This window comes from Siphateles boraxobius, unplaced genomic scaffold, assembly GCF_051911475.1.
Source record: "Siphateles boraxobius isolate OS27281-9 unplaced genomic scaffold, OSU_SipBor_1 46, whole genome shotgun sequence".
Classification (NCBI taxonomy): Eukaryota; Metazoa; Chordata; class Actinopteri; order Cypriniformes; family Leuciscidae; genus Siphateles; species Siphateles boraxobius.
The window spans coordinates 8,531,580-8,557,887 of NW_027509097.1; the positions used below are offsets into that span (position 1 = coordinate 8,531,580).

The following is a 26,308-nucleotide window of genomic DNA, read 5'->3' on the forward strand; positions in this document are numbered from 1 at the left end:
AAATCATTCTGAATAACAAATATATTAAAAAACATAGTTTTCCCATGATATGCAGGAATTATTTACCTTTGGAGAACCCCCTGAAATATAAACTCCTATATCGCCTATACAAGCAAAATACATTGTCCATTAACAAACTCACCGTTCTCAACAATATGATAATGAATGCGACATTCAGGTGAATGTCTAGGGGAACTCAAGAAGGTCACTTATAGTTTCACATCCTCTAAGCAGAGGACAACTTATTGAAATATGTCCTCTTCAAGTTTATCAAGGTGAGCTCAGCTGCGAGGCCTTGTTAACATAACCTCCGCTCAATTTCAGCACCACAATTACAGGATGGCATCAAATTCACTTTCAAACAGCAGAGTAAATATCTCTTTTAACAGCGCGGAGCAGGCATCCCGGTAGACTGTTAACAGACCTTGCAGCTGCTCGGGTCCACAAAGCCTCTTCGCCCCCACTCAGCAAGGTTTTAACACACTGATATAGCCTAGCAAAATGATCTAGGTAAACTTTGAGAGGTGGAGGAGATGAGTTTGGAACTTTGGATTATGTTTTAATGTGTCATGCAAGAGTGTGTTGTGTTGTGTATTTCCTCTACAGCATTTTGCTATTTGCTGAAGAATGGACACAATACAATCACATTATCCATTACCAGTTTATTCTGTTTTGATAAAGTGCGACTTGAAACATATAAATGCACAACTTTCAGCATCTTAAGGCATGTGAAATTGTCACGACACGCACACACGGGGAATAGAGATCCAAAAAGCAGTTTATTTAAAAGGGTAATCCGTACTCACAACAGTCCAGGCAAAGGTCAAAATCCAGAAAAGGCAATCCAATAACAAGAAGACAAACGGAGTGTGGGGACAATAACAAGGACTCCGTGACAAACACTGAAACAGACAGGGTATATATACACAAGTGCAAACAAGGTGACGAGAAACAGCTGTAATGCAATGAACAATCAGTGACAGACAGGATCATGGGAAGTGTAGTGAGAATGCATAGACACCGTGAAAACTGAGGACCTCTAGTGTTTAACCCAGGGAATAACCAGACACTGTGACATAACCCCCTCCCTACGGAGCGGCTACCAGACGCTCCATCCGACCCGGGTGGTACAGGAGGGACAGGCCAGGGGGGAAACAGGAGAGACAGACCAGGGCAAAACACACAACACGAGAGTTCAGGAGGGAGGTGGAATGGTGGAGGATCAGGGGGAGGGATGGGGGGCCAGGTCCATGAAAGGGAACAGAAACAGGGGGTGATGGTTTAGCCGGGGGCCAGGGCGAAGCAGACAGTCCATCGGGCGGCCAGGGCGAAGCAGACAGTCCATCGGGCGGCCAGGGCGAAGCAGACAGTCCATCGGGCGGCCAGGGCGAAGCAGACGACCCATCGGGCGGCCACGACGAAGCAGACGACCAATCGGGCGGCCAGGGCGGTGAAGACCCCTCGGGCGGCCAGGCCGGTGACGAACAGGGCGAGGGCGACCATGGCACAGGAACAGCAACAGACACCGGCTCATGAACAGACCCCGGCTCATGCACTGGAACAGGCACTGGCTTTGGAACCGACATTGGCTCCGGCTCAGGCACCGGCTCAGGAACAGGCACCGGCTCAGGAACAGGCACCGGCTCAGGAACAGGCACCGGCTCAGGAACAGGCACCGGCTCAGGAACAGGCACCGGCTCAGGAACAGACACCGGCTCAGGAACAGACACCAAAACTGTAACAGCCACAAGAACAGACACAAACACAGAAACAAACACTGGCACTGGCTCTGGAACAGACATTGGCTCCAGCTCTGGAACGGGCACTGGCTCTGCCTCCGGCTCTGGAACGGGCACTGGCTCTGCCTCCGGCTCTGGAACGGGCACTGGCTCTGCCTCCGGCTCTGGAACGGGCACTGGCTCTGCCTCCGGCTCTGGAACGGGCACTGGCTCTGCCTCCGGCTCTGGAACGGGCACTGGCTCTGCCTCCGGCTCTGGAACGGGCACTGGCTCTGCCTCCGGCTCTGGAACGGGCACTGGCTTTGGAACAGACATTGGCTCCAGCTCTGGAACAGGCACTGGCTCTGCCTCCGGCTCTGGAACAGGCACTGGCTCTGCCTCCGGCTCTGGAACAACAGGCACTGGCTCCGACTCTGGAACAGCAGACACTGGCTCCGGCTCAGGGACTGCAGACACTGGCTCCGGCTCAGGGACAGCAGACACTGGCTCCGGCTCAGGGACAGCAGACACCGGCTCCGGCTCAGGGACAGCAGACACCGGCTCCGGCTCAGGGACAGCAGACACCGGCTCCGGCTCAGGGACAGCAGACACCGGCTCCGGCTCAGGGACAGCAGACATGGGCATGTCCAGGATCCGAACCAGGCGCTCCAGATAGCCCAGGTCCAAAAAGGCGGACGGAACGTGAACAGTCTCTCGCTGGGCAGACGTGACGTGAACAGTCTCTCGCTGGGCAGACGCGACGTGAACAGTCTCTCGCTGGGCAGACTTGATGTGAACAGTCTCTGACTGGGCAGACGGGATGTGAACAGTCTCTGACTGGGCAGACGGGACGTGAACAGTCTCTGACTGGGCAGACGGGACGTGAACAGTCTCTGACTGGGCAGACGGAACGTGAACAGTCTCTGACTGGGCAGACGGAACGTGAACATTCTCTGACTGGGCAGACGTGACATGAACATTCTCTGACTGGGCAGACGGGACGTGAACATTCTCTGACTGGGCAGACGGGACGTGAACGGTCTCTGACTGGGCAGACGGAACATGAACAGTCTCTGACTGGGCAGACGGAACGTGTCTCTTCCTCCTCCTCCGTCCATGAGAGCGAGAGGGTGCTGGGTTGGCCGGCGCCAGCGGTGAGAGCTCTGGGCTGGACGGAACCATCGATGAAGGCCTCATGCTGGACGAAACCGGTGGTGGATGGAAGTCTAGGCTGGATTGCACCACCTCAGGTTCCATGAAGGATCGAGGAGGAGAGTGATACCTGGACTCCCCTCTAGTACCTCCTCTCCTATGACCTCCGCGGTTCCCGGAATATTTTGCCAGCCGGGTTCCCTCGAATGACTCTCTGGGATGATCTGAAGGGGGTGTGGAAGCTTCCTTCAAATCAGCTTCCTCAGTCAATCGGGCCCACAGTGCAAAACACTCAAAGATGTTCATGCGAGGAGGAATCTCTTTAGGTTGAGAATTCCCCTTCTGCTGTTTCTTCCCCCTATCAGTGGCTGGAGACTTAGGAGACCCCATACCGCTGGATCTCTGCATGACGGAGTCCTTCTGTCACGACACGCACACACGGGGAATAGAGATCCAAAAAGCAGTTTATTTAAAAGGGTAATCCGTACTCACAACAGTCCAGGCAAAGGTCAAAATCCAGAAAAGGCAATCCAATAACAAGAAGACAAACGGAGTGTGGGGACAATAACAAGGACTCCGTGACAAACACTGAAACAGACAGGGTATATATACACAAGTGCAAACAAGGTGACGAGAAACAGCTGTAATGCAATGAACAATCAGTGACAGACAGGATCATGGGAAGTGTAGTGAGAATGCATAGACACCGTGAAAACTGAGGACCTCTAGTGTTTAACCCAGGGAATAACCAGACACTGTGACAGAAATAAAATTTAAATATAAAACGGAAAACTATAAATTAATGATTTATTGCCTTCGGCAATATACCCAGTCACTCATAAGAGCATATTGATGCACTGATGTGACTTCTATTTTTTGCTTACAATACAACACTAATTGCACTCAAAGCACAACATCACCCTTAGGTGGCGGACAATGCCTACTGCAACAAACAGAACTGCTTCAGAAGGGCCAACATTACAAAAGGCAACAAAAAAAAACTTCAGTAGATAAATTAATTATACAGCTTTTTGATTGTCTTATGACTCTACTAAAAATATATTTTAAATTCCCTTTAAGCATTATGGAATGTAAAAATAAAATAAAAATAAAGTCACCAGGGACCTGCCCCTGTCTAAAAATCTAATGGAGAAACAAAACAAAAACAAAACAAGGGATCGTACCCTTGCAGACTTTGAATAAGCTTCAGGCAGGAATACACTACACAATCTTTACACTAAACGACTAAGGATCAAACACTACCAGACTTTCAAGTATGAACACAACAAAGTTAGGCATAATTGTGCACATTGTTGCTGCCAAATGAAAACAATAGTTTGATACATGTTTGATATCCTTTGACGGAATGCTTGGATGGAATCATAAGCTAAAAACAAAATAGGAGTCTGCGCCTGTATTACACTACGTGGTTTTCTGCTTAATCTGTCTACATGGCAGCCTAAAATTGGTATGGCTCAGACTTTTAAAATAACTGTTCCAAAAGGATCAAAGCAACCTTTTAGTGGACAGTTCATAAAAGAAAATTTTTTTCTTAGTGGGATTTTAAAAATCTAAAGAACGTATATAAATAAGAACCACTATAAATAAACTTTTGTGCAATGGAAAGTTTCCATGGATGTTAAAGGTTCTTCATGGAACCATCAATGCCAATAGAGAACCTTTATTTTTAAGAGTGTAGCGCTGACTTGTTCAGACTGCAATCAGAGCAAGAATCTGTACAAAAGATGTGTGGTATATTTCAGCCTAAAGCAATTCTTCAAATTAGAATAGCCAGAAAACATGATTTACATTATTACATCTGTAAACCTATATTACAGGATATGGATCCCTTTTAAGTTACCTAACAAGAACCGGAATATGTACAGCTAGTATATGACCACTTACCAGTTAACTATTTATTTTCAGAATTCATGGATGGACACACACACACACACACACACACACACACACACACACACACACACACACACACACACACACACACACACACACACACACACACACACACACACACACACACACACACACACACACACACACACACACACACACACACACACACACACACACACACACGATTTTCAGTTCAGTAGCTGCATGAAGAATATCTGATATTATGAACTATTCTACAACATCATACAATCCTTTTCCACAGCACTGTAACTTACCTTTAGCCGGTGTTTCAAGTATTCATAGCTATGGTACGTTTTGGCTACCTTAACAGCAGAATACACTAACAATACATTTATCTTAGTGAAGGTGCTTCAGAAACATTGATGTGTCGGGTTCTAGATACAGAATTTCAGGATGCCTCATTGGTCCATTGGTCCATTAGAGGTAGCAGTAGGTGAGGTGGAGACCATGTCATCAGGAAACATATCCGTCTTATCCTCTCTAAATGAGGATGCCTGGTCAGACACAGAGGCAAAGGAGAGGTGATCATGATCCACAATGTTAAGCTGGTCCTCTGTTTTTTGTTTCTTTAGGTAGAAGATCTTCCTAAGCTTCTTCAGCTGCTGAAGTTCACAGAAGGTTTCCAGAACCACCAACATCGCGATCAAGCCCAATATCAGATAGACTGTATAGGAGAAAGACAGTTTAAAGGTTAAAGAGAGCTGGATAATGACCCTTGAGGTATCTCTTTAGCAAACTAAGATAAAGTTCAAGTCCAAAGTTAAAGTTCTGATGAATGTTTCATTGTCCCTACCACATACACATTAAAATGTTACAGGTCAGTACTGTATGATTTTGTTTTTGGAAAGAAATTAATACTTTTATTCAGCAAGAATACATTAAATTGATCAAAAGTGACAGTAAATACTTCTACATTGCTACAAAAATATTCTATTGTTTTCAACATTGATAATAATAAGACATATTACAATGATTTCTGAAGGATCATGTGACACTAAAGACTGGATTAATGATTCTGTAAATTCAGCTTTGCCATCCCAGGAATAAATTGCATTTTAAAATATATTAAAAGAGAAAACAGTCATTTTAAATCGAATAATTTTTCACAATACTACTGTTTTACTGTGTTTTTGATCAAATAAATGCAGCCTTGGTGAACATTAGAGACTTTAAAAAACATTAACAAAACATTCCTGATCCCAATCTTTTGAACGGTAGTGCATGTGTGACTGTAAGAAAGGAAAACTCAAATAAAATTTACAATATATGGCTCTGTACATCAATAAGGATTCAACTGACTGTGCACTTACAGGTAATGCCCAATTTATAGAGTTCTCTGAACCTCTGGTGGTAGCCCTCTCCAGGCACATAATCACCCAAGCCAATAGTACTAAGAGAGATGAAGCAGAAATAGAAGGACTCTAGGAAATTCCACTCCTCTTCCAATACTGAGAAGATGATGGCAGGTATAAGGAAGAAGCAGGAGATGGTAATAATGGCCAGTAGGGCAGCGTGCATGCCGGCCAGCAGTGGTTTGGACATGCCCCAGCGCCGGTGCAGGTGCTCCACAGGCCTGCGGGTACTGAACTCCATGATCCTCTGGACCACCGCAGTCAGGAACAGCAGGGTGAATGGGATTCCCACCACTGAGTAAACGATGCAGAAGGCCTTACCCCCATCCGACAGAGGAACGGTGTGGCCATACCCTGGAAAAAAAACATGAAGCTCTTTGAAAAGGTCTTTTGTACATTCTAAGACAATCTAGCATTTTACTCAAATGAACAAGTTAATTTGTGTATTAAACACCATCTTAATGACATAAAGAAAAGTCACCAGGAATGTCAAGGGCATTCTCTTTTGTAGTACTTAAATACTGCTGGATTAAGTTACATAATCCTTGGAAACACTACACACACTGCATGCTTATCCTTCAGATACCCTTCATATCGCCCACAGATCATCCACATTGAATTACAAAACCACTAGGGCTCCACAGGGGCTGCAAATATATGAGTAAAGACCTTATGCGCCAGAGATACGAGGGGCGCCACCATCTTTTTTGCGGTCGCTCTGTATATTTCTATGGCATCGCTGTCCAGGAGTAATTAGCTGGTGAAGTTGATTTACTTATTGTAGAGTTAACGAAAGTTATCATGAGCATTGCAAAGCATATGTATTAACAAATAGACCTTGGAATTTTTTTTTAACGAGCTGTTCATTCATAACTACGCAAGATCGCTGTGAAAATACAGACCGGGAGTCAAAAGACAACGAGCTCAGCACTGAAAAGGGGCGTGGTTACATAAGGTCTATAGAGGGAATGTATTAACGTCACTTTCCCGCCGGAACACGCACCCTCAGCCGGACTGAGTGGCAGAAGAGCAGCTGCGTGACTGGATTTAATAGGGGAAACTGCGAAAACGCAAGTAAAACAAACGATTATAAGTTTAAACTAAAGATTGGGCTCAATATAGTGTTCCTTACAACTTACTAAAGATCCAGTGATCCATGGATATTGACATGCAGCCAGGAATCGTGTTTCCTGACATTTATATGTGCCTGATTTTGACACCGGGGAAATACATACAGCAAATTTGCCTGTGAACGCTTTATATAAATACAATATAGGCAGGTCTAAATCCAGGTGATCACTTATATCAATGTTATATATATCATCATATCGTCTAGACTTAAAACTTGTATAGTTTTTTGTCAGTGTTTATTTAAAAATGACAAATTATACAGAATAATACAGTGATAAATATTTGATTGATGAGTTGTCACTGCAATATATAACAATACAATATATAGAGAATGATTTTACCACTAAATTCAGCATATTGACAAAAAATGATAACTGCAAATCCACCTTTCGCTGCCTGGAGTCCAGTTGTTTCTATGAATTGCAGCGATCTATTTGCTTCTCTGTTCTGTAGCTTTCGGCAGTCTGTAAAAATATACCTCAGATTTCTTGTCAAATGTAGTTGTACAGTCAATCGCTAAGCTCGTTTCCGTTTTAGATGTGTTTTTTGTGTCTCTATACACTTGCTATATTTGTAAGAGTATCCTAATAAATATACTTAAACCTCTAAAAATGGATCTGTGAGGATAGTCATTATCATTAGAACAGACACGGTTCAAAAGTGGTCCCAAATAAAGTATTTGGTGTTCTGTAGAGATTGCTAATGTGACGGCATCTTGACGTATTACCAGTGGTGAACGCAAAGCATTTTGGGAATCCGCGGCACAAACAGAAGGCGCCAGACTTGATTGCATGGAGGGAAGAACGCAGTGTTCAAGATGCCGTCTACCTGCTGTGTTAAAAACTGCAATAGTCCTTCTTGCACATTTTGAAAACGAACGTTTAGGGTTGTTTTAAGGACATGTTTGTGTATGCTCGTAGACAGCCACTCTGAAGCGGTCATAGGCGATTCTAAAAGATTCAAAAAGTCGAGACAGGACCCATCGTCACAATTCTACCCACCACTCTAACTTAGTTCATCCAAAACAAACTAGAAAATAGACTCAAAGTGCTAAATACCTGAATTATCCTTTAAGAACGGATCAATATATTTGTTTTCCTTAATTTTAATTAACCCAAACTTTATTCTCATCTGAATGGTAAATATTTGATTTTCGTATAAAATAATACTACCATTAAAAACACACTTGATTTTCTTTTTTAATCAATGTAGAATATGTAACTGCTCTGAAGACAAGAAATGAAAACCAATGCGATATGATTAATGTCCAAAAGATGTAACCCACAGACTGTTTTGAAATGGGGTTGGATAAATATGTTGCTTTTAAAACTGTGTGTGTTTGGTTGGGAGACAGTTGTAGGTTACAGTTTGACAAGAGTTTAGTAGGCTTGCTTGGGCGGTATCCAAATTTTGTTACCGTCAAACCTCCTCCCTATTTTACCGGGGTATACGGTATTACCGTGACTAATTGTTGGCTTTTGCCTACACCGTTCAGAAACTGAATACCCAACGCTTTCTCCTCCCAATGCGTCATATACGACGCTTTTGCCAAAGCGTACATATCCTACGCACATGGCACCCTTTAGTGTAAATATAACACGCACAGAGTATGGGCCATATGCGTAGGATATGTACGCTTTGGCAAAAGCGTCGTATATGACGCCTTGGGATGAGGACGGGCTCGAATACCAGATCGGAAAAAAAAAAAAAAAAAAAAAATCAAGGCCAACCCGTTGTGTCTGAGACATGTTGTGTCTGATCCCGGCTGACGGCATTAAATGTAATTATGAGCCGGAGCCATATTTAGACTTGACTATTTTTAATACGTGGGCCGTTCTAATATGGTGGCGCCAAATAATTTTTTAACCCAGGTGCTGAGGGGGTGTAGATATAAATAATATTTATAAACGAGCAAAAATGGGACACTTAATAATATTTAATTATTTTAATTATGACAATTAAAGTATTCATTTTATTAATTAATTTGAATTAAATTAACAAGCAACAAGCAAGAAGTGCATTTGTAAATCCGGTGACACGCGTCCATTGATTTTTATTAATACTACTTTTCTGTCAGTGCTGCAAAGATTAAGTTGACGATCGCCATCTCCTAGTGAACGCGCATATAGAGAAATGCAAATCATGGATTACATAATCAGAAGGTATAGTCTAGCCTTTTTCTTTTCCTTTTGAATTGTTTCGTTTAAAGAAATTGACGATTGATATCTCCGTAGTGAACGCGCCTATAGAGAGAAATGCACATCAATGATTAATGAGAGAGTATGCTGCCTATATTTCTTTTCCTTTTGAATTGTTTCGTTTAGAGAAATTGACGAATCGCCATCTCCATAGTGAACAATAGAGAGAAATGCACATCATGGATTACATAATCAGAGAGTTGGCTAGCCTATTTCTTTTCGTTTTGAATAGTTTCGTTTAATGAATTTGATGATCGCCATTTCCGTATGAACGCGCATAGAGAGAAATGCACATCATGGATTAAATAATCAGCGAGTGGCCTCTTTCTTTTCGTTTTGAATTGTTTCGTTTAATGAAATTTCAAGCTCTATTTAGATATAGGCCTATCTGTCATGTCTGTGAGACATACACTGAGTTTCGGTTAATTTATGATGAGATTTCAATGCAAGTGACCGCGGCGCGCCAGCGCACGATCATGTCATGATTATGTTGTCTGCTATATTTGATTCTTTTTTATTAAGTCCAGGCAATTGGTTGATAAAAAAAATTTATTAAAATTAAGATATAATTTATACAAAACGAAATTCACTTTAAAGAAAGGCCTTTTACAAAATGAAACTTAATTAAGTGGTCAATGTCTGACTCCCAACACATCCCATCTTACTCGTGCTGTTCAGTTTTCATTATCAACTTAAAAAAATAACATTATAATATTTTAACAAATATAAACTAATGCGCTTATTTAATGAACTCAGGGCAAAATGCATCCTCGCAGCAGTGAGTGGGTGGTTGTTTCGGAGATGCGACATTAGGTTAGAGGTGTTTCCATCTCTCGCGGTCACCTTTTTTATTGCAACATTTACAAATTGCCTCGTCAGTATTTACCGCCTCTCCCTTCTCTCTCTCTCTCTCTCTCTCTCTCTCTTTCTCCTCCACACTGTCACTTGATGACAACTACATAAGCATTTTTAGGCATTGAATAAATTATATTTAGGCTATATATAAGTGCCGGTAATGACGGTATTGAAACTGATACCGTTGCTATTTTAAGACCCCGCGGTATACGATATTACCATAATACCGCCCAACCCACAATGTTGGGTTTTATTGCGAGTGTAAGTTACACAAATATAAGTAAACACTTTGCAGTTTGAATGATAACCTCTATGAACAAAATGACGGAGTTAGTTTTTATGTTTCCAAATTCCACTGTTGGATCGCGCCCCCGCCTCTCTCTCTCATACACACACACACACACACAGTTCGATCGCGTCTCTCCGTCTCTCTCTCTCTCTCTCTCTCTCTCTCTCTCTCTCTCTCTCTCTCTCTCTCTCTCTCACACACACACACACACACACACACACACAGTTTGATCGCGTCTCTCTTAACATGAATTCTGACTGCATGCAGATAGATGATAGAGAGCGAGGAGTGTGGTGCTTGAAACATTAGCATACTTTGAAGGGACGACAGTTTTCTGGTATGGTCCGACAATGTTTTCTTTAGCCCGCTGCATTTTGTGGGATTAGCCTATATTCTTTTTTTCACGCTATTTTTTTTTATTTTTTTTATGACAGAACACAAGACTGCTATGCCAGCCCATGTAAACGGGACAAACATACCCATAATTATTTGCGTTCTGGTGACGTTGCCGCCCAGTTGGTCACATGTCGCGATCTCTATTTGGTGCTACTTTTATACTAATGTTTAATAAAGCATTTTTAACACTGACTTCAATGTTAAAGTTCCTATAAGTAGTAGTAATGTAGTAAATGTCGTATAGTAAAACTATGACACTGGAGGTCATTTGAAATGATGAAGCCCATTAAAAACAACTTGGTCCGTGTAAAATAGCCTAAGATCCAGATTTTTCTAGTATGTTTTTATCTCATGTGATTGAACTTAATTATTTTTTGCAACGTGTTTATTTCCGTGAAAACTTTTCGAACTAGTTTAATTAGCAAAAAAATAAAATAAAAAATAAGCTAAATAAATGTTCTCTCTCTCTCTCTCTCTCTCTCTCTCTCTCTGTGTATGAAAGAGTGTCTAAACTCCCACTGTATCCTATTTTATTGTTTTATGTTTTTAACTTTTTCCTTTTTGCAGATTAAGAAAACATTTTATTTACCTCCTTTTAATTGTCTTATTATATGTTGGCAAGTACCTAATTCATATATGGCAAATGTTAACAATCAGGGCCAGGCCCATAAAGCTTTGTTGACTTTTGACTATTTATGGAGGGAGGGAACCCATTATACAGACATTTTAGTATTTATAAAATATGATTGTAAATGTTGGACCAGCCAAGCTAGTCAGACAACACCGGCGTAAGCCATAATGCTTTTATCGCAGATCAGGGAGGACAGGTCGACCTTAATGAAATGACATCACTGGCCTCTTTTCTGACATTGAAAAGGTGAATCAATTGGGTGAATCAATTGTAAAGAATTACTTCAGATTATCAGAATTATCTCATGTAAATAAACGTTGTTAAAACACACACACACACACACACACACACACACACACACACACACACACACACACACAAATCCTATAGTGTTGTCAAGAGAATATCTGTGCTCACCTGTCGTGGAAAGCACAGTGCTGGCAAAGAAGAGTGCAGATGTGAAATCCCAGTTCCAGCTAGTGGTGGCATTATTGAGAACCGACACACCGTAATTACTCGCCTCTAAAGCTTTAGCCAGAAACTCATCAAGTCTTTCATCGGACAGACATTCATTGTCATCTAGAAACTGCTGCTTCACGGCCCGAAGCTCCTGTCGAAGCTGCTCCTCATACGGCAGTTCCACCGCGGAAAACACTAAAGCCCCGAATATCAGATACACCACATACGCCAGCACCAAGACCAAAAAATACCACGTAGACCTGTAACCTTCTATGACACGCACACACGAACCTCCCGACAGACACTGAAGCATTGTCTCCGCGGCAAAATAGGTGAGATAATTAAAACAGGTAACTTAGTCCCGTCCAATAACACGATTACACTCGTTTCATGCAAAGAAATAAACTCTTGCAGCTGTCTTTAAGTTATAATTTCCTGTTTGTCTCCTGCCGGTATTGCGGAGTTGATGTGACGGACGATCAGTAGCCGCGTTTACTAATCTTACTATGGCGAAAGGGTTTTGTTAATATTCATGAATCTAAAATTCGCCTGTAGAAGGTAACAACGCAACGTCAGCACTACGTAATTAATATTTATAGTAAGTCTTCGCCATTGGACGGTTGCAACGGACGTCAGCGTTACATGATTAATATTCATAAGATTGCCTTCGCCGTAGTAGATTTACGTCAGGCTCATGACGTCTTGTTCCTCCGCGTGTCACCTTACGCATTATTCATCACATTTATCACGGCAGGGCGCACCCAGTAGGGTAAACCTGAGGAATTTGGCTTCATAAAAGAAAGAACCAGAAAACAGCTGTCTCAAAGAGACAATATTATAGGTAAGTGAAAGCCCCGCATTAGAGTCCACATCTGCTCAAAGATGCTTTAGGCTACTATATGCCTACTGTGTAGGGCCATCATTGGTACGTTTCTGTTAGGCCTACCTGGTAGAACAGGTTTGACCAGGTAGTGATTGGATGGACTAATCATGACAAAAGTTTTGAAAAGTGACCTCAAACAAAGGTGTTGCAACTCCGTATGCCTCCACCTGTTTCTATGTAGCCCACTGAAAGTCTTTTGTAGGCTACCAATGGTTCTGTTCTGTATAGTCAAAATTCTTGTCAGGTTTCTGTGAAGGGTAGTTGTGAGGTGGAATGTCTGCATTTCAGCTATAGTTCAGTGACCTTTTCAGTCTATCATCTGATCAATAAATGTAAATTAAGCTGGAGTATGAAGCGCCATGATAGTATCATAAAAGTAGCCCACACCAACTGAACTGTTTCATGTCTCTTGAAGCCATTAGCTGTATGAAAAACAAAATATAAAAGTGATTATTGACTGGTAGCTATACTTATAAACTCCAGAGTCCAGAATAACTTCAGTTTGATTCACAAATGAATCATTCAGTCCAGTTTTGTTATTCGGTCACCTGATTCACTGAAAATATCTTACACAAAAGAACAATGCAATCACAAACATGACCAGAGGAGAGGATGAATGTCAAAATTATTGAATAATGACTTAATTTAGGTATTTTCATCACAAAAAGTTATTTTATTTCTTTTTAGCACGTAGCACACATGGGAATGTAGCACAGAAGCTGTATGAACATTCTTTACAACCATTTTATATTGCTTTTTTGTCTTGGGAGTTCGACAGCCTCTGTCCTCATTCATTTCAAAAATTCCACTTGTTTGTTCCAGAAGAATTAAAGCTATGCAAGGTTGGAATGACAAGATGATATAATATTTTTTTCTTTTTTTGTGTGGACTTGAACTATCCCTTTAACTCATCACATCTTTTTATATTTGAATCATTTCTTCATTTTAAAAATGCCCTGCGTGGCAGCATTACACATCAGGAGATGCATATATCACATAACAATGTTAATGTGTACCTTGAAATGCAATGTAAGTCACTTTGGATAAAAGCGTCTGCCAAATGCATAAATGCATATCTCAATAAACCGGCATGTGCACATTCAGCTAATACATCGGAGATCATCAGACTGCTCACATTGACAAGTTCCTTGTATGACACTGTAAAACAATTAAATAAGGTAAAAGTGTGATGAGAAGAATTAAGCCAATCACAAACTCTCTCTCAAGCAATGCTCTTGTCATCATTAAGTGCCTGTTTTCGTGAGTGGCTGGACAGCATGATGTGGCAGCTGTATTCCTGTACCGCTTGCCATTCTGCAGTATTGCTGCATCATTGGATGACTACACTTCATTCTTGGTATTGAACGGAAGTCAAACTGTGAGATTTCCTTTTTATATTCTATTCTGCTCCTTTGGGTTATTTCTGGATGATCGAGTGAAATGTGAGACCTCAAGCCAGACCAGAGAGCCAGTAGTCACCATTGCTGCTTTCACACAGGCACTGAGATCAATTTTATTGTTATAGGCTACTGTAAGTGATATGTTAAAATTAATGACAATTATTTACATAAATTTCACTGACAGTAAGATTAATATCAAACTATGTTATTCTTGTGAAAATAATCACATAAAGGTTTTTTAATCTAATAACCATAAGGGTTGATTCACAAAGAACACATTTTTGCATTGAGATACTTACCTTTTAAACTTAGCCTAAATTAGAACGCTGTGCCATGCGCCAAACGGGAGTAGCCTACAACGTGCATGTTTACATTACATTTACATTTATGCTTTTAGCAGACCCTTTTATAGAAAGCAACTGACAAAACAGCCAACAATATTCGTAATAGGTCTACAATGCCATGCAGGATAGTAAGCAAGCCGCTGCAGAGTTTTTGCGTTTAACCCAGCAAACACAGAACGTTCCCCAACGTTAGTATCTGGTTCCCGTTTGTTTTTTTAACCAAATAATAACGTTATAGGAACGCTCTTTTTAGGTATTATTTTTTGCAACTATAAAATAACGTTCCTTGCAGGGAGGTTATTTTTTAAAGAACGTTCCCTAAAGTTTATAATTTAATAACCATGTAAAATAATCGTTCAATTAAAACGTGGGTATTTAGGCCTAAATTAGTTTGTATGCTAAAATGAGATCTATCAAAATGCCTTATAATGATAAATCCAAGTTTAAACCTAAAATATTAAGCTAATATAAAGCATCTATTTTTTTCTATATTAGAATGATTATATTTAATATAATATTTATTCATTTATCATTAATCTCAACATTATTTATGGTGTTGTAATGGCAGTGTAAATGCATGGTTAGTAAAAAAAAATGGTTAGAACATGGAAAAAATGCCCCTGGAAATCAATTTAAGGGGTCAAATATGGGCTATTAATGGGAAAGTTAATGTCTGCCGGTGATATTGCATAATAAAAATATATAAGCACTTATAAAATATATAAGTTAAACATGACATTTACTATAAAACCAATATAATTAATGCATCACACACTTGTGAATTTACCTTCAAATGTATTATCTTCAACATTTTTCATATAATTGTTATTATTATAATAATAATTCCAAATTTTGATAATCATAAATACATGCTGCAATAAATTATATGAATATTATTAATATTACGATATAAGAAAAGTAATCAAGGTAATCAAAAATAAATAAGGTTGAGGACAATATAAAAAAAAATTCTGTTTGGTATTGTAACTTGACTTGACCTGACCCTTAGCAGGACTCGACTTGACTTGCTTGAAGTGAACCATTGATTTGACTTGACTTGACTTGGTTGTATGTACTGCGACTTGTTGACTTGCTTGAGACTTGATGGGGACTTGAGACTTGCTTGTGACTTGAACATGTGTGATTTACTCCCACCTCTGCTGTCCACTCATCCGGGACGAGTGGTGTCGTACAGTAGTGGTTAGAGAGAGTTTGTGTACCCCTGATATTGAACTGCTGTGTGACTCCCTTCGGCCTTTCTATCTGCCCAGAGAGTTCCCTCAGATATTTTTTACTGTTGTATGCAAACACCCAAAGGCAAATTTTGACAGGGCACTGGACATTGTTTTTAATCTCTCCCACAAGCTCGATCTACTTTCTCCGGATGCCCCTAAGTTTATCTTATGAGATTTTAATAATTGTCCTGTGAAAAAGTGTTCACGCACATCAGTATGTGGACTGTCCCTCCAGGAATTTTTTTTTAGAACCTATGTTATGGAACTGTCAAAGACGCCTACTCTTCATCTTTGCTCCCACCACTAGAGGCATCTGACCACAATGTGGTTTACCTCCGGCCTATATATCAGAGGCTCCTGCAAAGGGAGAAGCCCCAAGACCGCTCAGTTAAAGTATGGAATAATGACAGTGTTATGTCATTGTTGATTGTACAAACTGGGATATTTTTAAATGCCCTGATATGATGAGGTAGAAACAATATCTGACTACATCAATTTCTGTGTAGACACAGTCATACCCATAAAAAACATTAAAGTCTTAACAAACTACAAGCCCTGGATCTCCAACAATTTAAAGCATTTTATAATTGAAAAGAAAAAAGCATGCAGGAATCAGGATGATACAGTCAAAAGGGACATACAGAGACAGAGACATTAAAAGACAAATAAAGCTGGATAAGTACAGGTACAGACAGAAGCAACTCCTGTGAGGCATGGCAGGGGATCAAGACCATGACCAATGTCCCCCAAAAGGGCAGAGGGAATCCTTACTGATTCTGCCTGGAGTTGAGGAACTGGAAAGGGCAAACCAGCTAAACGGCTTCTTTTGTCGCTTTGAGAGTGGGAGCGGTGCTGGAGCTGGCATCGTGCTGCCCCCTCCACCCCCTGCATCTGTATTAAACATCAGACAATTGGATGTCTTTTACCTTTTTAGTCGCTGTAATCCACGGAAAAGTCCTGGCCCTGATAAAATCTATGGTAATATACTCAAGCTTTGTGCAGAACAGCCCCTGTGTTCACTTACATTTTAAACTCAAGTCCCCATCCTGTGGAAATCAACTACAATTGTACTTCACAGAGTCTAATGACTTCCGACCAATTGCGTTGACATCATTGATCATGAAGTGCCTGGAGCACCTGGTAAAGAGGTACATTGTATTACAAACCCACCATCTTATGGACCCTCTGCAATTCACTTATCAAGCCTCCAGGGGGATGGACAAAGCAATTTTGACATTAATGCATTTTTTGCATACTCACCTTGAGAAACTAAAGACTCATGCTAAGATTCTATTTGTGGACTTTTCATCTGCTTTAACACCATGCAACCTAAGATTCTTGCAGACATTTTAGCCAGTGAATTCTATCTTAATACAGGTATTATGTTATCATGGACTTCCTTACCAGTAGAGTACAGCGGGTTAGAGTGGGCTCATTTAACTCATCCAAGGGTGTGTTCTATCTCCTTTACTATTTATTTTATATACACAAATTCATGCACTAGCACTTTTTCAAAACAGGCACTTTATTAAATATGCAGATGACACAGCTCAAGTAAGTCTGCTACAGGATGGGGAAGTAGATCATGGGCCAGTTTTAGACTCCTTTTTAGAATGATGCAATTAGTCACACTTAATTTTAAATACCAATAAGACCAAAGAAATGTCCATAGATTTTAGAAAGGCACAGCAACCCACCGACAGTTTTATCAATGGGGAGATTATTCAGGCTGTTACAAACTATAAATACCTTGGCATTGTAATGGACAACAAGCTTAAATGGGACTCATGGACTGATCTTTTGTACACTAAGCAAGCAAATAATGAACTTTTTAAATAAAATGCTTGTTTTTAATGTCAATAACAAAATGCTTCAAATGTTTCATACTGCTTCTATTGAAAGTGTTTTAACTTGCTCTATCTGTTGGTTTGGAAATGCCACTGAATCACAGAAAAAGATAATCAGAAAAACAGTTAATACTGCCAGCAAGTTACTTGGGATAACACTACCGAGCATTGACACATTTACAAAGACAGAGTGGTGAGAAAGGCCAATAACATTTTATGTGATTATATACACCCATTGGCATCTCATTTTAAACTACTGCCATCTAGGCGTCGTTTCTTGCCACCCCTTCTGACCAAGAGCAGATCCAAATTCTCTTTTGTACTAAAAGCCATAAAAGCCTTAAATCATTCAAAATAATCTAGATGTCCAGCTGGTCTGGTCAGACCAAAGGATGTATAGGGTATTGCATGTTTTGTATTTGTTTGTGTCATATGTCTGATGTCCTGTCATGAAGTGCCTTGCGACTTCGCCGCAAACCCTGGGAAAATAAAGTTATCTACTACTATTAGAAGGCCATATTCAGATTACTGGATGACCAATAAGGGTCTTTCAATGTTATTGCTTCTTTTAATGACCACTAGAGGGTGCTGTGACTCCAAAAACTGGGGGGGAAATGTGCCTAAAAAGGGTTTAAATCCTGATCTGGTTATTCTCCCTACCATGTTTTCGAAAGCATAGCAAACTCTGTCTGTCACCTTAGCACGTATATTTGCATTCCTCGTTCTGTGAGTGGAAAAATATATATTTACCACAATGTAGAGTTATAGTCTTTTAAAGTGTGTCTAGAACACTGTCAACTTTACATGGGTATAATTTATCGTTCCTGTTATACGGCCCACAGACCTTTGATGTTCCTCGGTCTACTGTACTTCTCCGCCTGCTGTGGTAAGTGTTATATTTTAAAAGCTTGTGATTTCCATGTAGCTACTTTAAATACAGCGTAAGTTGTTTGTTATGTGTTTTGAATTGTTGGGTTGTGTTTTATGAGGCTGCCATTAGGTTATCACCTACTGTTTAAAGCCATTTTCACATGCGTATTCCATTATTCAAATGTTATTTCCATTACTCACTTATGCCTTAATCATATTTTTCAGACCTCGTAAAAACCTGTGATATTTCCTACGTCAAAGGGAGTACACAGAATGAAGATTAATCGGGGGCTTTGTCGACACTTCTGTTGATCTACACCTGTGCGCATGTTAAGGAACAGCAGAGAAGCATAAATGCTTCAAAGCATTCCAACTTGGTTTTAGTGCTTCACAGAAAGGCCCTTTTCTTCCAGTTGCTGGCTGAAAAGAAAGACAGATGAAATGTCAGTGCGCACATAAGGAATAAATGTCCTATTTGTTGAAAACAAGAACTTTCTGAAAATCCAGCATGAGGTTACTTCATAAATCAAACGAGATCATGTTGTTAGTCTCCACCTATCCTTGTCTTTAGTCTATCATTTGTCTCTTATATGGCACAGACAGCTCATATTATTCGCTGTTAACATGGTATAACTTCTCAGACAGGAAGTGAACACATGCAGAGCTCTCCATCCAGAGTCAACATTCTGTCTCAATGGTTGGCATTAGTGTTTGTGCCTTAGGGTTGTTGTTTTTTTACAATCCCTGGGCTGTTGACCAGTTCCCAGGCTTATGTTGCAATAGTGCTGAAATTAAGATCTGGACCAATCTGAGAGCTGGCCTTGGTTTGTCATCCTTATGTGACGCACAAGTACCCTGACACCATGAGCCCTGCAGGCAGGACGTTAGTTAGCCGGGTTGCGTGCTTTGGCAGGAGCTGCCACTCAGCGTGTATGTTTTCAGCTGTACTTTTTGGGGCACGTCATTGATTGGGGCCACATGCTGCATATACTTGCATATGTTTCAGGTTGAGCACAGGGGAAGCTTCCTGGCTCAACAACTTCTGCGGTTCACTTTGGACATGTAGGCTGTAGTCGGGACACAGAAAATGCATCTGGAAAAGACATCCCAGCTGGTCCACCCCACAGGGGCTCTTACACTAGGTCTAGTTCATGAAGAGCTGAGGTGAGCATGCTGCATTCTGTTCACTCCTTTGAGAATAAAGCCTGCATTACCTCCTCTGATTTATATCGCCATTTTTTATGGCCACTGGCAGAAAACTCACTGGCATTCTTGTATGCACTTCTGCAGTTAAAGGGGCTAAATGCGTTTTTCTGAAATTTAAACTCGCGACTGACACCTGTGGCCAAAAAATAGAACTGCTCTTCCTTTCTGCTCGCTCTCGCAGCGCGCGCTCGTACGTTCACACTTCACAAGTCATCTGCTGCAAGGAGGTCAACATTATGTTTACAGAGGTAAGAACAGTCAAATACATATATTGTTTGAGATAAGTGTTCTCTTATCAAAACGTCAAACGCGTAGCTGACAAACTACACAAAATATTTATGATATGCACAAGTTACAAAAATAAAATCAATCTATCCTTGTGGAAAGGTTGCTTGGTAGCTAAATGTAGGTCTAGCAAGTCTTATATTTCTGTAATTCAAACAGATCAAAAACAAATATGCTGACTGAATATATTGCTAGTTTATTTTGAGTAGCCAGCTAGCAGTTCTCATGGCAGTTTGCTGATAATCCGGTGTCTGAAGTAAAATGCTCAAAACATCTCCTGAGAAAAATCACATGGTCAACCTAGTCTTGGTTATTTAATTTTGATTTAGTCTTATTTTCCTTACATTGTCATTCAAGGCCAGGGCACTTTTTGTACATTTCTGGAACTTTTGCGCGCTTCCACATCCCGCGCAACTACGGATCTCCCAGGAATATTCATTATATATTGCTGCGTACATTTATCCGTGTCACCTAGATGCACCTGCGCGAGCGGTGCGCGATCATAGTCGACTGACAAAGAGATTAAGAAGCTGAACAAGAATACGGCCGTGTTCCGATTGTTCTCATCTCCGCCGAGACAAAATAGACATGCCATTTCAAAAATCTTTCATTTATTGTCAGAAACATGTTTTCAAAAGCATCACTTTCATCAAATTTTATATGACATAATTTCCAGTAGGCAACTGACTGCAAACGAGCAGGCTTATGTGGCGGGGCTGAGCCCCGAACAGCCCCGGCCCAATTTAACCACTGCGTGTTACCTTTTCAGAAGAAAAAAAGGAATTTCTGGGTCACTTCGTATTCCCAACACAGATGTGAGCTCCCTCCAAGGCTCAAATGCGAAGCCGATGTTCACTCTACTCCTTGCTCGGTGCCGGTCGCTCTCAATCTCGATCTTTTTCAGCCACTTGTCAGGGGTTTAACTTTTTTAGTCTTCTGTGGAGTTACTGTTGGTGTCAGAGTTGTCCGGGGTCTCTTCTGTGTATTCGCAAAATTCATTGCACTGCTTGCGAGTGTAGGCTACTTGCTGACTAGCGTTGGTGGCAGAGTGATCTGAAACATTTAACATGAACGCGCTTGACGTCACTTCCGCAGACAGTGCGGGAAAAATCCGACCCGACAGAAAATAGGAAAAATAGGATACAGGCTTATAGGTGCACCCACTGTGAGCGGACAAGGTGTCAGTATGCTCAACAGGAGATGTTTGAGTCATAAATGGTAAAATAAAAAGGCTATTGTTACGTTTATTTGGGGGGAAAAGTTGCATATAGGCCCTTAATGTTACAAAAACAAAATAAAGAATTACTAAAATCGAGAAAGTGTAATTTCTTATCACCGCTTTATACCTCATGAGACCCAAGTCTTTCAAATCTATCCATCTATCTATCCATCCATCCATCCATCCATCTGTCTATATAAAAATGGTTCCATTCAATGGATTGGCTCAGGAATCATTTGAATGTGAATCGGCTTCACTGGTTTATTCACGAAAAAGAATAAGTTAATCCGACTCATTGTTCATTGACTGGTCTTCATAGGTCACAAAGTATTTTTCGTGTACAGTCTGTAAAGATGACTGGATAGAAATGTGTTTTCTTGCCATTAATCTTACGTTCAATTCAGACAGCAAATTTGAGTAAAATATGACTTATTCTATTGTGCAGTTGTAGAGTCAATAGTGTTGGTGTAGATTTCATAGCCCAGGTGAGTTTGCACATGTGTTCATTTGATAGTTATACTGGAAATTACTAGTATTTGACTACTGGGTTTTAAAAATGTCAGAGGAACATAAAAAATGTAAGAAAAAAAAAAGGATGGAATTACTTTTTTAAATGATTGTACCCCACAGAGATTTGCCCATGAAGTTAATAACTCTTAACATTTTGAGAGTCTGCTTGTAAAGCGTTTCTAATTTAATCTGCCACCTTCCTTCATGACCTCAACACCATTTTTTCGTGTTTTGAGTGCAGAGCTAATCAGCTTCACTTCTCAGACAGATTACTGGCTTGGTACACAGAAATTTGAAAGTGGCTGGTGTTTGAAATGTACTGAACTTCCTCCATGAGCTCATCTTATGGCCAGAATGTGGCAAAGTTAATATCCTCTTAATCTACCCTGAATCATACATCATCAATTTGCCATGCCTCTGTACGACAACTGAAGAGATACATCTGTAATATGCTCTGAAATGAATACTTCGTCTTGTGGTCCCTCTATTTTCGAAAACTTTGAAACTGGCACCCTTGCCACATTAATTCATCTTTTTTTGCCTGCCAATAGAGAAGTCAGACTGCTGTCTTTGATTAAGTTGTTTGCACTGACATCAAACGCATATAAAATGAGCGTTACCTTTGCAGATGACTTATACCTTTATGTGAATGAATGAAACAGACAGGTTTTTCCATGTGGTTCCCTAATGAGCTGAGGAGTTCTTTGGAACAAGCTGTTTTAAACTCCCTTGGTCCTAAAAAAAAAGAAGAAAAAGGGAACGGACTGTATTTTGACAGAATCTCGATGAAGGGTAGTGTTGTTTAGATGTAAGCATAAGAAAGCAATTTTGCCTACCTTTGGATTAAAGTAAAACAACAACTTTGAACTTGTTCCTGCTTCTAGTTCTATATCTTGCTGAAAGAATGAGTCTGCCTGTCAGTAAAGTATGATTAATGAAGGTTATTAATGTTGGCTGGTTTCTCATGATTTTTGTGAAGATGTTTAGATAACATGATTTAGTTTAGACGTTTCTGGGTCAGGAGATTTATTTAACCTGCAAAACTTTTGTGATATGTCCAAACGTTTCCTTGAAATGACCCCAGTTCTGTTGGACAAAAATGAGTGATATGAGCCAATGTAATTAAGCATGAAATAACCATAGAGTGTGATTAGTGAAAGCTCAGTAACTGTTGTGACAGTTCAGTTCCTCTTGCTCTATACGGGTGTCTACAAAACAAGCCATTTTGGCCACAACATGAGTAATTATTATAGATGAATCGATACAGTCACATACCAGAACATGTGTGAAAGACATTTAGTCTGCTAACTGGTCTCTATCTGCCAGTTTTAAGAAAACCTTTTATAATTATTTGAATAAACGCTCACCATAGATGAGCTTATGGGATAGTTCACCCAAAAAATTAAAAAGATATTTTGAAAAATGTCTCTACAGTTTTTTGTCTATACAATGAAAGTCAATGGGGTCCAAAACACTAAAAAGTAAAAAATAAATAAAAACATTATTGAAAATATTCTTATTTTATGTTCCACAGAAGAAAGTCATACAGTTTAAAACAACATAAGGGTGAACAAATGACAGAATTTAAATTTCTCCAGTGAAGAAATTGTGTGCCTCTGTTGTGTTCTTTTGAAGAAAACTTGTTAACATTTTAGCATTATGTGTTCATTAGTTTGTTCATTGCCCAAATATTGAGGTCACTAAAAACAGCTGGGTGGTCCACATTACATGACTGTATTGTCTTTTGCCTTATGTAATCACTGCATCTGTTATGTGGTCACTGCAGATGATAGAAGTTCGTAAACCCTAATCTTTGCCCCCAATTTCTAAAAAATATCTTTTGCCGGTTACCGCATATTGTGTTTCTGAAAGAGGAATTATATAAAACATGAAATGGAAAATGTTTTCTTATCTGCTTGCTTGGCCTATATGCAATATTCTCCCAAAACAGGATGCAAGTATAATATTTTAAAAGACGTATTATAATTATGAACTTTCCAAGTCATTTTGGGTCTTGAGGGGAAATGCACCACTCAGATGACTGTATTTTAATGTTCTAAAACAGCACTGGACCGCTCTATTCACCATGACCCATTAGTCTTCTGAACTTTACCCCTGCTGGAACAAGAACGACAACAGTAGACAAAATCATTTCAAAAACATACTGATGTGATGAAAGAGCTCACATCGTTCTTTCTGCGCACTTATTTTTAAGACCACTTTCTCAGTTTTTTATGACTATATGGATTTTAGGAAATTGTTGTGCTGCAGTATTCGACCTTCTCATTTGCACCACCCGTCACACAATTCACAGAGAAAAGGTGAAAATCATGATCATTTGAACTAAACTCTTACCGACTTTTGAACAGTAGACTGTTTGTGTGTGTGTATTTATTTATAGTACCCAACAATTTTCATTATTGTCCCTGTATATGAATAAATATTAAAGTCACATTTAATAGAGATTTTCCCTACTGTGCTATTTTGTCTAGAAAAGAGATAACTATTACTGTCCAGCCATAAATCTCAGCTACTTTGTCTTGAATTTTATCACATTATTTATATATTTCTGTCATTATGGTTATTTTTCGTAATGATGGACCTGGAAATAAAAGAGTGAGATGCAGTAATGCCTTAAAATGTATTTATATGAACCGTAAAGACTAATTTAAACCAATCCCAAAACTTTGGCAGCTTTTGTTAGCTTTACCTCACAAAATCTCTTCCAATACAAAAGTTTTGAGAATTTCATACTGTAATATTGAAAAACAAAATTCTCCTTGTGCATTTTATGTGTTGTCGTTGAATTATTAATACAAAGAGAAAAGGTAAATGGACCTTGACACAGTGTTGTTGTTCAAAACGGTGAAGAACACTGTGGTCCTGCAATACCTCAAGTGTTTTATTTTATTACCTACATTTTTCAATCGTGCAAAATATCACAAAAGCTTTCGTTTTTAATGGTGCTTTCCAGAAACAGAGACTAAATAACTTCTTAGAAGCTTCCTCTGAGATCTCTCTCTTCCTCTCTCTCTCTCAGTTTTGTGTCTCTCCCTGGAACAAGAACTACATCTGATATCTCCTCAGGAGACACGCTGCTCAGCTTCTTCCACATGAAAATTACAGCAGAAGCATAAGCTTCATAATGCTGTCTGTGTGATTGGGTTTGCAGTGTACCATGAGAGCAGCTGGATTTGTTTATAGACCTACTAAATAACGGTAACACAACATCCAAGCGTTAGAGAGCATCATTCATGTGCATCAAGTACAAGGATGAAACATTTCATGATGTTCCCTATGTCTAAAATATTCTGCTTTCAAGAAACACAGACTCCCGCACATGAAAGATATCAGAATCAGCTTGAAATCGTCCACATGCGTGTATGTCTGTTAGCAAAAATGTCTGTTTTCCTGTTGTTTTGTGGCGGAATCATTAGATTTAACACAGAACTTCCCCTTAATTATGCCCTAATTGCACAGTTGTGTCAGCTTGCATGCACACAAAAACAGCATCTGAAAGCAGTGAAATATGGGCACTATTTCAGAGACCAGAATTACTAGAGGACAGCATGCCGCCTTAATTCTACCAAGTAGTGTTTTCCCCTAAATGCTCCAAAGAGAGCCTAGAGGATCACCAGATGGAAGACAGAAAATATTACCAAAAATGGACATGCTAGAACATTTGGAACGATTTCTAGCAGTCCATGCCTTTATTTACAAGAATGAATTAAACCACAAATTTAAATTTGGTTTATTTTATTAATTGTTAAGAATTCTTTAAAGATGCAATTTTTTTATGTTGCAGTGGCATCATTTTCCATCATGCAAAAATATAGTTTTTGGTGCCTAATGTCATTGCAGAAATTAACTACACAGTCAGCTGATTAATTTATTCTGTGAGCAAAAGTGTCTGATAAAATGGAATTGCTTAGAAAATGCAAGTAGTACTTGGCCTATATGTAAGACTTATGTATTTGAATTGCATATCAAAATGTTATCCTTAAACTAATATGGATCTAACATCCACATAAACTAACAAAATTAATGAGATGCGTATTTGTCATCAGTCAATCCAGTTTGTTTCATACATCTTAAATAATAATTGAATATTGCTTGTTCCGCAGCTAACCATATTTTCATGCCTTTTAACGGAATAAATGTACTTGTTTTCACAGATTTATTCTGATTCTAAGAAATTTGAATACATGTATTTTAAAAATATGATTAATTTGCAAACTATGTGCAGATGCAAACTATGTGAATCTTACCCGTTTCATTTACGTATGACTGACAAATATGCATCACGTTAACTTTATTACTTTCTTTATGTAATCCAAATGGATGGAAATGCTATTTGCAATTCAAATACATAAATCATAATTTAAGGCCTAAA

At 39.7% G+C, this 26,308-nt stretch overlaps 1 protein-coding gene across 1 annotated transcript; it reads right to left on the reverse strand.

The window, feature by feature from the left end:
• Positions 1–760: 760 nt before the first annotated feature.
• On the reverse strand, positions 761–12,627 carry kcnk1a (potassium channel, subfamily K, member 1a). Its single transcript, XM_077200569.1, has 3 exons — positions 12,075–12,627; positions 6,116–6,511; positions 761–5,469 (listed from the first exon to the last, which is right to left on the reverse strand). Exons 1-3 carry the CDS (start codon positions 12,427–12,429, stop codon positions 5,204–5,206), a joined length of 1,017 nt encoding a protein of 338 aa, XP_077056684.1. The 5' UTR covers positions 12,430–12,627; the 3' UTR covers positions 761–5,203.
• Between the last annotated feature and the right edge of the window lie 13,681 nt (positions 12,628–26,308).

What these genes read in the sequence shown, in the direction of transcription:
- kcnk1a (XM_077200569.1), bottom strand. Translation starts at nt 12,429, where the DNA reads ATGCTTCAGTGTCTGTCGGGAGGTTCGTGTGTGCGTGTCATAGAAGGT. An exon ending in CACTGTGCTTTCCACGACAG is followed by an intron (nt 6,512 to 12,074) that starts GTGAGCACAGAT and finishes TTTTTTTTCCAG; the next exon opens with GGTATGGCCACACCGTTCCT. An exon ending in CTATAAATTGGGCATTACCT is followed by an intron (nt 5,470 to 6,115) that starts GTAAGTGCACAG and finishes TCTCCTATACAG; the next exon opens with TCTATCTGATATTGGGCTTG.